At 44.9% G+C, this 12584-nt stretch overlaps 1 protein-coding gene across 3 annotated transcripts in view; it reads right to left on the bottom strand.

Annotated features, from left to right (window-relative positions):
- The window catches only part of zbtb46 (zinc finger and BTB domain containing 46), a 60589-nt gene that overhangs the window by 12822 nt on the left and 35183 nt on the right, over positions 1-12584 (bottom strand). For all 3 annotated transcript variants that reach the window (XM_005740448.1, XM_005740446.1, XM_005740447.1), the window contains exon 4: positions 49-330. In XM_005740448.1, the coding sequence (XP_005740505.1) occupies positions 49-330 (282 nt within the window). The remainder of the gene's footprint in view (positions 1-48; positions 331-12584) is intronic.

The following is a 12584-nucleotide window of genomic DNA, read 5'->3' as shown; positions in this document are numbered from 1 at the left end:
TGTGTATAACAATCAGGGTGAGTGCAGTGTTAGTAAATAGTGACTTACAAGACAGGGAGTGTCCTCCTTTGGGCAGGTACTCATACAACAAGGGGTTATCATCTCCCATCATCTCAGCCCGCAGTGACAGCAGGCTGTTCTTACTCATCAGCGCTGCCTTCAGATTGGCTACAGATGAGATTGTTCCACCCCCGGCTCCTCCCCCGGCCTCCTCCAATTCGTTGGTGCCCAGGAAGCTGGGCTCTGTGGCAAGAGGCTCTTCCTGTTTGAGGAAGAAGTCGAGGCGTTCGCCACGGCTGTCTGAGCTGTTGGGTTCAGTCACGTCTGCCCCTGAATAGAGATGAAGTAACAGAAGACGGGTGAGGTTCTTGTGTCCTTATACAACTAAAAATGAGTGACATTAAAATGCTATTCAAGCTCAAGCTGGTGTTTTAAATCACTGAAGCACTGTTTTAATATATTTGAGGGATTATATGTTTCTCTATAGGATGAAAATTCCATCACTTTTGACACTGTGAAGCATCTCCAAAGGGGATAAACAGCGATGGCCAAACTACAAAAAACAAGAAAAAAAGTTGACACTTTTAGGTTTCACCTGACAGTGATAACAGCCTGAGTGAAAGCACAAAAAAACACCATATTAAACCAATCCTTTCAACCCTCTCAGCCAAGTCATCGTTTACACCCAGTGTTTTTGGTAGCGACTACCAACACGTCACCACTCTGATTCATCCCTCGCTCTCCTCGACTCCCTAACATACCTCATCATCACCAGTCAACAAAAATACAGAGAGATCATAAAGAGACAGTGTGAGACCGAATGGCAGACACAGACGTGATCCATGTGTGCGCGCGTGTTTATGCGCTATGCCTGTGAGCGTGTGTGCTTGAGTGTGTGTGTGTGTGCGCGTGTGTGCATTTAGCCATCAGACTCGTTGAAAGCAGAGAGAAGCTGTCAGCAGTAGACATGTCGCTGGAGGTTCCACTGTAGATCTACAAGACTGTCAGACCACACTGCTGACGACAGCTCTGCTCAGCACACACACACACGCAAACAAAAACACACACAAATACAGACACAAACACACTTTTATTACCTCCTAATTGACATTTAGCTGATGACAGGTTGCTTTCTCCAACAAAGAAGTAGACAAAAATACACACCAGGCACATCACTGGCTTAGAGTCTTTGAAAGAATGGCTTGTCTACATCTAAAACAAACACAGAGACTTCTGAGAGCTAATGCAGACTTGAGTCTTGCCTTAAGGAGAGGGGTGTGTGTACATAATTATGTGTGACTGTTCTGGACAGAAACCTTCTGACATCCTAATATATAAGTTTACCGTTGCACAGCGCCCATGCAGCGACAGCTGAAATCACACTCAGAGCTAATGGGGAATAAACAGAGTGAGGACAGTAACTAGGGTGATGCGGGGGCACTGAGAACAGAAACGGGTGGGGAAGCAAAAGAGGAAAGAAAACATGAAAAAATTTAATGGAAGCAAGAAAACAAAATAGCCCTATTGTTCATTTTAACTACAGTTGGGCAGTGTTAAGTGTTTCCTGTGCAGCCTGGTGGCCGTCTGCTGCAGGGGAGTCAAGGTGACAAAGACAGTAGTTTGGCTCCACGTCTGGAATACCGATGGGTATACAGCTTTTTCTCAGCTTACTAGGTCAATGCTGACCACCCTCTCTCTCTCCCTCTCTCACACACAGACACAGGGAAACTGTCAGTCATTTTTCATGCTCGGGATAGATAAATGATCCCAGATCAGATGGATGGATACACGTTCTGTATGCATGGCTGCACATATAGATCTGAAAGGTGTAGAGAGATATGAGTGAGATATTGAGGATGGGCCGCCTCAGATGAGAGTGACATACATACGAAGTAATCAGTAGTCATCAAACGGCTAGCTAACGTATCACAAGATATTAAAAAAAATAAGGGTAGGGGGAGTAGAGAGGGAAAAAAAGAGGAGGCATGGGCAGCGTAGAAAGAGATAAAGGAATAAAAAAGGCAAGGGAGTGTAAAAGCGGGGGTGTTGAGCTGTGGAGGAAGCACAGATGATACACACAAGACACACATGCGTGCCTCCACGCACACCCCCGTCCCACCCGCACACACACACAAAGTTAATTAAGGAGGGGGTGTAGGGGTTGGCGCACAGGGCATGAGGTGCAGGAATTCATTAGAGCTCTGCCCCCTCCTTCAGTGGGCAGCCCAGCAGCCACAGGAGTCAATCAATAACATAGATCTGCTGTTGGCCAACAACAGCACACACACACACACACTTGCACAAATACACACATATATGGAGAAAGAAGAGGCAGACAAATGGAAGGAGAGAGGGAAAAGAGGGTCATCTCTGACCCCTATCTCCTTCCACTCATCTGTTCATTGGGTGAGTGAATGACCCCAGAACGGTTTCCCAGCATCCCCTTAGACACGTGCATCTACAGATGGAACATATCCGCACTCCTCACAGTCATACAGTAACAATCCTTCAGTCACACATTGTAGATTGAATGGAAGGGTTATGGAAGAGTGATTGCTTCATGGTCTCCTTGCAGATGCCGGTCTAACTTCTGTCTTGCACAGAAAAATGTGTGAAATGAATTTTTGTATTTGATGCATTAGTGAGCCACTTTCCCTTGCCTGCAACATGCAGTGCCATATCCTGTTTTTCTGAGGATATACCCACATATCCGGGACTAAGCGGGAGATATTAGAAATTAGTATTCAGCTGATCGCAAACAGGCTTCCTCGCTAAATAATCGCAATATACGGTATAATCCGCCTTTACTTATGTAAGCTTTATTGGGCCTGCGTAGATGCTGTCTTACTTAAACCTCATCCTGTTCTTACAGATAAAATCATTTACCACACCAGAACCAGTCGCACCTAATCCCATGCGCGCAGCTTATGGATTTCATCATACATGTGCCGGGTTTGGTTGAGGATTTGTAGATACACATATTGTGGTATCTTTCAAAGGCAATAGGTTTATCCCGAGTTTTAGAGACACTGTGGTTACATCATTCCTTTGTGCACATATGCTGAGTGTTAACGTACCGGTTGTCATGAGGCAACCTATGAATTTCAATGGCGTGGAATATGGCTTTGAACTGCGTGGTCAGATACAAAAAAAACAATAGCATTTTCCTCGTCTTTTTTTCCCCCTCCTCTTTTCTTCTGCCTTTACAGTGCAGCGGTCTCTGTACAGTGAAGGGAATTTTCATTTTCCCCTTCATAAAAGAGTCCGAATAATTTAGATTTCTGCTTTCTGAAGAGATCTTCCGTTTAATTTGGTTGCCATGGTAGCCGGGCACCCTTGGCTTCAACATTTATGCTAAATAAAACCCCCTTTTAAAAAGAGAGACAAATATGTGGAAATGGTGGGTTCTCTTTGTTCATGTGTGTGTTTTGGGTGCGTGTGCGCGCGCATGAGCGATGCTGCAAGCTATGCAGGGGCTTGAGTGGGAAAAAGCAAAGGAGGAATAAGACTTGCCTTGGAAATAAAATAGGTGTGCGCTGAACTATACTTCAAATGTGTTATGAGGAATCCTGAATTTATCATCCATTGAGCGAGTTACGGCTAATGGATAGAAGATAGAGTTTTATGCGCTGTGGTTGGAGGCTGCACTGTATCTAAGTGATATGTGTGTGTGTGTGTTTCACAAGGGGAGTTGTGTTACTAGAGAGCACGCTTTGACGCAGTAAAAAGGAGGAGAGAGAAGGCCTGAAAAGGGAGGGAAGGGTCGGGTGACCCAGTTTGACCTCTGATCTTCTGTTCTGATTGTGTGTGTGCGGGCGGGTGTTTGTGTGTGTTTCGCGCTACAAATGCCTCCCTCTTCTCTAAATGAAGCCTGACACTGTTTTGGGAGGGAGTTTCCATTTTCCAAATATAAAGATTCTAATAGATTAAAAAAAAAAAAGAAAAGAAAGAAAAAAAAAAAAAAGGCACAAAACTCCCCCCAAAAAGATTTCTACAGGTTTCGCACTCAAGCGCACATGACCTGGCTAATGATGGACACGCTCCTTCAACACCTCGAGTCACAAACACACACTCACATAACTCACCCCGCCTTCAAATCAACAGAGACAGTAACCAAACACAATGGAGAGAAAAAGTCCAGGGTGGTTAAGCAACGAGTTACTGAGGCTTGACGACCACAAGAGAGCTGTCAGAGAAGAAAGTAGGGCTTGTGTGCATGTTTGAGTATGAGAGAGCGCAAACAAAGGAGAAAGACTCTCTCAATGTGTATCTCTCCATGCATATATGTGCGCATGTGTGCGTGAGAGACAGCGGAGGATACAGAAAGAAGCCTTGCCCCAAGTCGGCCCGGTTAATGGCTTGACCAGCCTGAGGTTGAAAAGGACAAGGCATTACAAGAGCCGTGTTGCTCACAAGACTGTGAGCAACACGCGCGCCGCCGTCACAGCGTCAAGCTTCCAAATGAGAAAATGAAAGTCTCTCCTTCACCTTTTATTACAAACAGTTTCGTACGCTGAACCTGTGATTAGTGCCTGTTTGTCCTCGAGTGGACAAAGAGGGGAGGGAAGGTGGAACTTGCTTCCTCAGCATGCCAGAGTTTGAGAGGGTAAAAAAGTAATTTCAGCTAAGAAGGGGGAGTGAGGCACTAAAACAGCTCAAGAATTCAGAGGCAATTTAAAAAGCAGTGTGGGAGAGGAGAATGAAAAAAATGCTGGGTTAAAAAGGAGGGAGGATGGAAAGTAAAAGAGGTTGTTATCCTCTCTCTCTCTCTCTCTCTCTCGCTGTTGCTTTCTTTCTCTGTTGTTTTTAGGGACTAGCCGGGCCACAACCTCCAGGAGAGATAGGGAAGGATGGGTGGGTGGGTGGGTGGTGGTGGGGAGGTGGATAGGGAGGGCAAGCATAAATCAAGCAGTGCCTGAAGGCTTTAGAGGAGGGAGGGACAGAGGGAAGAAAGTGGTAAAGGACAGGAGAGAGAAAGAGAGAGAGTGAGATGATGGTGCTGGTAGTGATGGTGGTACTGCTGGGGGCTCGGAGGAAAAAGAGAGAGTGTGGGTGGAGGGGAGGAGAGGAGAAAAGAGAAGAGGAGCACAACGATTGCAAGAGTGGTGGGGTGAGAGGTGGACGGTGGGGTGATGGAGCGTGGGTGGGTGGGTGAGTGAAGGGGAAGCGAGGAGAGGTGAGGGGGAGGTTACAGAGGCTCCGGGAGGGAGGGTTGGGTGGTGACGGTGGGGGCGAACGAGCGAGTGTGAGAGTAGGCTACGGAAAGCCAGCTAAATTTGAAAACGCTTGCCTTTCTCTGTGCTTTTGCCCGTGTCTACATGAAGACGGCAATGCTAAACAACCACAAGATGCAAGCATGTGGGCAGAATTAATCAGGATGTGATCTCATGTAATCTGGCTACGGTGCAGTATCTGGCCACGGTTAACCTCCTCAAGTGTTTTTCCAGTGCATTTGTATTCACGAGGGGGATATACGTGTATTTCTAGGTAGGATTTATCCCTTTTTAAAATGGCGGTCACACTTCAAAGCAGTGCAGCACAATTCATCGACACATCCGTAGGCCCACCTACCCGCAGGTGTCAAGCTAACAGCTAACACTTCGGCCAGCCTCTTTTGCACTTATTCTCGCTTACCGTTTCCTTTCTGTGGCTTACGTGTTATATAAATATCACTGAGCTGAGCATTGTAGATCACATCATTCAACAGGGAGTGACTTAAGAAGAATAAGCTGTCCAAATGAGAACAGTTGGATTTGCTTGATCCTTAATGGATCAGTGCTCTAAGTTCCAAGAAGTTCTCAGACTAAATATTCAGATTGGTTGCTTGTTAGCGTCCATATGGGAGGTTTAGCTCGTACCTTCTGAAGTCTCCCATGTAAGTTGTGGCAGTGGCACAAACACAAATGACTCTCAGCCAGGTCCTCTTCTAAGTGTCACTTTTACTCGCAGTTTGATTTTCTTCTTGAGGTTGATAATGGAGCTTGATGAATGATGTAGTTAGTGTTAGGAAAATGTCATGGTTGAATTGCAAACTTTTGCAATGCCAAACACACATAGGGCAGGGCTCCATGCTCTGTTTCTTAGGTGCCACGTTTTTCTACGTATACAAGTGACAACCCTGGCATGCATTTTATATCTACTTAGTCACATGCTTTCCTTTAAAATGGAAATGACCTTGTCTGTCGTTTAATACACTTTCTTTAAACACACTAAATATATTTGTACCTTTAACTTCTGCCTCGCACCTGTCTGCTCTTTTGTGGACCAATCTGTATTCTGACAGAATAGATTCAATAAAAAAAATGTCAGAACACAGCATACGAGCAGCACTTTTTTTGTAATGACCTGATGTCCCTTTTCCTGCCCTTTTAAATGCTGGTATGCACAGGACTTTCATCCACCAGTAAAAGCATAATGGAAAGTATGTGAACCACTAGTATCAGAGATTTCTAATGACATACAGGTAAAAGGTAGCGTCAGTTCAGTCAAACAATCCCAGCTGGTGGAGGATATCATTGTCAGCTGACATGGGGTTATGGCTCAGCTGATATCCTTCTACACATCCAATTAGAAAATCTCATTTAGGCCATGCTGTTTAGGCTTGCTTTTGTTGCTGTCTCCAAGCCGCTTTGCAACCCACCCCCTCTCCTGTAACTCCTTTGATCTTGTTTCAGACTTAAAGTCGGTTCTGTGATGCGGTCTTGCTGCCAGCATTCTCGCCTCGTGCTTTCTACATATGCACCTGAAAACAGAGCTTTATAGTTAAATATGAATGAATACAGATAGAAATACGAATTTTCTTTTGACTACAGTGGTCATGACCGAATACATTTTTACACGTCCGGTTAAACGCTGTAAGGCTCAAAAGGCAATTTTCTGTTGATTTGAATGCTCACCATAGTGGAGTTTCGTTTCATTTATAATTCTAAAAGGCTGAATTGTGAAGCATTTTGATGAGCCTTTATCGTTAATTTGCTTTTGTAAAACTACTGGCTTGAAGGACCTCTGTGTGTACAGAAGGCCTAACTAAGTATTCACATCTGACTCATCTTTGATGGTCTGTGATCACTGTTCTTTTTTTTTACTTGGCTAATTTTTGGACAGTAGAAAGAGAAAAATATCTAAATTAGAAAAAGAAATTGTATCTTAAAGACGGCTGTGTATGCCTCTTTCCTTAACACAAGTCAGTGAGGCACAGTTCTGTTAAGGCCAGTGGACTAGAGATCTATTTTTCTGCAGTTTAAGTGTTTGAGCGTGGACAGAGATCTTCACAAAATGCCACAAAGCATTTGTTTATCCACACTGTCAAAATTAGCTGTGGACGTAGTCTGAGTGAGCAAGTGAATGACTGAAGGAAGGGAGGGAAAGAAGAGCGGGTGAGTGCGTGGGGGATGGAGGATTGCAGGGCTCAAGGTAATCTGGGGAGTTAATGCAGCTTAGAGGGACTGAGAGGAGTGGGAGGGAGGTAGAGAGAGGGAGAGAGGGGGAGTGATGGCAGAGAGAGAGAGAGAGAGAGAGGGAATATAAAAATAATAGGGTCAGCAGGGAAAGAGAGGGAGAGAGAAATAAATGAAGATATATCAGAAACAAAAAAGCCAAAGCAACTGAGGGGGTAGACAAAAAAGAGAGAGAGAGAGAGCGGGGAGTGTACAAGCTGGTGAGATAGGGAAAGAGAGAGAGCGATCCGAGTAAGTGCGTGAGATAAAGAGTGGGCTAATGAAAGGTAGGGTGAGGCTGAGTGAGTTGGCGGGCAGGAGGGAAGTCGACAGAGAGAGAACGAAAGAGAGCGGGGGAGAGGTCTGCATGGGGAAAGAATGCTGGGTGGGGAAGGAAGGCAGACACGCAGGGCTTTGTGCTAAGAGCAAAAAGAGAGAGCGAGATCGAGAGATTGAGAAAGAGTGAGAGGTTATGTCTTGGATTTATACATGGGAGAGGACCCGGCTCCAATGCCCCCGTCCAGCCCAGTCAGGGTTGTATTTTGAAGGGTGAGTTGGGACACGGAGATATTGAGAGGAGGGATAATGGAAAGTGGAGGAGGAAAATGACAAACACTCAGGGTGGGGATGGTATAGCCTGTGGGTTACTGGTGTGTGGGTTAACACAATATTTGACTCACACTGACCAACAGAAAAGCTCGAGTCTAACTATCCAGCCGGTATAATCTTTTTACTGCTCGGTGGAAATAAATTTAAGACAAGTTTAAGAAGCAAACAAAGTTGGCAAATGTCAAAATATTTCCAGCTGGACATCCTGGAGCAGGTTGTGGAACTATAAATGAGATAAATGGCATATTAATGCCCACATATTCAAGAGAGTTCAGTGGTGAGGAAAAATGGTATATTATATTTTCTTAAAAATATCTCACCTTTCCACAAACTCACCACATAGTTGTGATGGAAGTTTCTGGAACTGATTACAGATACCACTGCCTACTTACCTACTTAAAATTACAACAATATGATTATTTCATTTCATTTCAGAAACAATTAGTCATGAAACCAATAATTCAAAACACCTGATTAACGAAAAATCATTAATAAATCATTTGCACTGGACCCAAGTGTACAGAGACTCTTATTTAATGTTTTTAGATTTCTTCAAATTTAGCACTCGGTTGTGTGCAGACGATTGCATTTAAATTCATTTGGTTAATGTTTTATATCCAAAGAACGGCAGCTCGAATGCTCCCACCAAGTGACTGCCTGACAAATGTGCAAACACACAACACAACACATGCACTGCAGTCATACGATACAGTCACAACAGGTGAGCGGGGAGCGGGCGACCAGAACAAAAGTTACTCCACAACCCACCAGTGTCACTGTGCTCCATCCACACAGGAACACTTCACAAAGTGGGAAGCATAGGGAGTTACATGTACTCTGGAGAGCATTAGCTTGCTGTGGAGCTGCCCAGTGACCAGAGAGGCTATTGCCCCTCTTCCCTTCTCTCTGCTCATCTCTCCCATCTCATAACATTAAGACTGTGCCTCTGTGCTTGTATCCTTGGCAACCTGCCTCCAACAATGGAGGCAGAGAGCTCTGGCCTCAGCATGGGAGGAGTATGGTGCCATGGAGAGGAAAAAGCAAGGGCGAGGAAGATAGAGGGAGATGGAAAGCTGGCACGGTGACTGCAGAGAAAGGGAGAGTGAGGGAATCACTGTTTGGCTCATATACAGACATACGAGTGAAAATGAAGGAACAGAGCAAAGGGTTAAACAGGAGAAGGAAGCGCAACAGATGAGCTATATATGAGCATATACACCTGTGCTAGCTGCAAGCTTGGTGCTAGTGGATCAGGGGGGATCTGTGTCACTCCTGAGCTGATCAAAGCTGGATGGATCTCAAGATCAATCACGACAGATCTGGACCTTGAACCTCGCACTACTCCACGAGCCTGTCAGCAGTCTGAAAACCAAAATCGACGATTATCTGTCCTAATGCAGCTCTGAATTGTGGTGCTGTAACCAGCGTGGAGCTGATTACACACTAACTGTGCAAATCCAAGTTTGGCTTTCCAAGTATCAACTTGTATTTTTATACTTGACTCAAAATTTTGCTAATCCATATAAGTGATTCATATGTTTGCTAACCTTAGACTCATTAAAAGCTTTTCAAACCAGATTGTGAAAAAAGGGGAAAAAAAGGGGATTTAGTACTAATATTTGTCTGCAAAGACAAAATTTGCTGGGGTTGTTCTGCAGGGGAAATCACAAGGGACGACATGGGAACGACCGCAACAGCAGAATCCCCACAGCTTGTTCCCTCTATGATACAAATATAAGGGATAAAAAGTGTAAAAATCACACTGCATGGACGGAGGGGAAAACCAGAGCAAGGGACGCCTGCATAAAGAGGACTGTGTTCATTTCTCTTCCCCCACTGCACCCGAGCTGAGCCATTGAGATTAATTGCTTATGATCAAATCAGCAGAAGCTGTGCAAATTAAAGAGCCCCCACCCCACCCCAGCACAGCCCAGCCCCCCACCCGCACTACCCTCCTCCCTCACCTCCAAAACATCTCCCACCCATCCCCGTGCCAGACCCAGTGGACACTGCGTGTGATGAGCTGCAGAGCTTATTCGAGGCTACAAACGTGTCATTTCCTCTTTCCCCAGAGAGGAACAGAGAGCAAGGAAAGGCCTTCAAATGGAGCAAGGGTCGGTCAAGTAGCGCAGACTATGTGCACGCACAAATACATGTTCAGCTGTACGCACAGCCTCGTACAGAGACACACGCACGCGCACACATGCACACACTGAGTCAGTACCCCAAGCAGAACTGCTGATATCTCACCCCACTTCTCAAAAGCGCTTCTCTCCCTGCTTCTCCCTCGCTCTCTCTTTCTCATTAAGAAGCCATTAGAGGAAAGGGCAGCGTGAGACCACATGACCTCTTCCTAACCCCTGTAACCCACCCTTGAAAGGGAGGGAGTGAGGAATAAAGCGAGGGGGGAGAGAGAAAGGGGGCAAAATATATAAACAGAGTTGGACAGCAGAAGAAGGACACAAAAGAGTGGAATGAATAAAAAGAGAGGTGAGCAGTGAGAGATGAGACAAAGAAACCCCACTGCAACAGAGTGATAGGTAAGTGGCAGAAATACCTGAAAATCTGCGAGAGGTCAATTTGACTTAATATTTGGCCATACAGTAAGCTTTTATAGTGATTTTGGTGTTTTTCGACTTCTATTAAAGCAATCCTAAGAGTGATGCAAGACATAATCTGAACTTGTGTTTGCATTGCAAAACAGGGACATTATGTCACTGTACCACCAGATCTTTTTCACTTGTTCTAGTAAAACATTTTACGCTCACTGTGAGATGACTAGACATGCTGTTTGCACCGGGCTCAGTGGAAGGATGGAGAAAGATAGAGGAGGTATGTATGAGTCAGAATGGAAGAGAGAGGTAAAGAGGTGTGTGCGATAAGTATGTAGTGATTTTAGAAGAAGGGGATAATTTGGGAGTGGAGGGGAAGACGGCTAGGCTGCTTCCTTAGTCGGACACAGGAATGTGGAGCGGGCGGATCCCAATGTGTGTGTGTGTCTTTGTGTACGCATGCATTTGTGCTAGACAGGAATCCCTAACCCCCACAGACTTCGGCTCCACTTATCAAGGTCTAAACAGAGGGGTATGAAGGGGGAGAGAGGGAAGAAGGGTCTGGGTGTCCGCCGCTATCAAATCTACCTCTCACCCCCGTTGCTCGCTTTCTTCTTTCCTGTACAGCACACAGACACACACACACACACACATCTACAAAGACACACAAAACTAAACCTTGAAGTTGGATGTCTCTGAGGCTAGATAAACTACGGGAAGGCCAAACAGTCTAACCACACAGAGGGGAAAAGAAAAAAAAAAGCCAGGGTCACAATTACATTTCCACCATATACAAACTTTTCTCTATCTCTTTGTGCCCTCCTCAAACACATGCTCACTTACATATTTACCACCATGTTCCACTGCCTAATTTCTCATTCACTCTGACTTTATCAGAGAGGTTTAACCATTTTTTTATGGTCACTCAGGCGAGGTGTAGTGTCAACTGGGGGATTTGATGAAGGAAAAAAAAAGATACGGGTACAGTTGCTGGGGCCCACCTGAAACAAGCCCGTGACCCAATTCAGATTCAGATTTACTGACATATAAGAAAGAAGGTTTTGGGGGTGGGGCAGAAAAAAAGATAGAGAGGAGATTAAGTGGATCAGATGAAGTTATTGTTTGCATGCTGCTGCTGGAGCATGAGGGTAGCGAGGAGGAAAAAGTTGCGAGGCGAGAGGCAGAGGAAGGTGGAAACAATGAGGAGTGTGGGCAGGCAGGTGATCTGGGGCAAAGGGGTTGGGGAAGAGTGGGAGACAACGGGAACAAAAGGAGACTGTGGCCTCCTTTTATCAAACTATGTTAAGGGACAGCAAGGCACAGAGGATACAGAGACCTGGAGTCCTGACGTCAATTCTGGGCTAACCGCTGTTCTAACAGGAGAAATATGTCGCCGTAAGTTCGTCAGAGAAAAACCCATCGATGTTACACAGAAAGGCAATGCTAATACAAAAATAATGAATATAGACACGTGGGAAAGGAAAGACTGGCCTGTGTTTGTAACCTCTGACAAACCACCAACAGTGTGACATCACTTGTTTTTTTTCTCTCTGCAGCTTTTCCCTGATGTGTGTTTACATGTGAAAGAAGTCACACAGCAACTAAAAGCAGGCCATTTATAGGTCCTGCTGCTCTTTTATAACAATATATTATATTGCATTTATTGTAACTGAGTGAGAAAATTTAGAAATGAACATTTTAGTATGAATTATGAATCATGTTGGGTATTTTTTATGGCGCTAGCACTGATTTGTGTTTAGAAATGTAATAGCACATGTGTTATCATCATGGGATGATTATATGAATTGTATTGAATAGTGGAGTGTAAAATCAGGAGGAACTGCTTTCAAACTGCAGTGAGGCAAGGCAAGAGGAGTTTTTTTTTATATGCAGTGGGGCAAAAAAGTATTTAGTCAGCCACCGATTGTGCAAGTTCCCCCACTTAAAATGATGACAGAGGTCAGTAATTTGCACCAGAGGTACACTT

The sequence above is a fragment of the Pundamilia nyererei genome, unplaced genomic scaffold, assembly GCF_000239375.1.
Source record: "Pundamilia nyererei isolate P.nyererei 1_Seehausen unplaced genomic scaffold, PunNye1.0 scaffold00100, whole genome shotgun sequence".
Taxonomy (NCBI): domain Eukaryota; kingdom Metazoa; phylum Chordata; class Actinopteri; order Cichliformes; family Cichlidae; genus Pundamilia; species Pundamilia nyererei.
The sequence above is the reverse complement of the archived record's forward strand: the minus strand, read 5'-3'. Positions and strand labels throughout refer to the sequence as shown.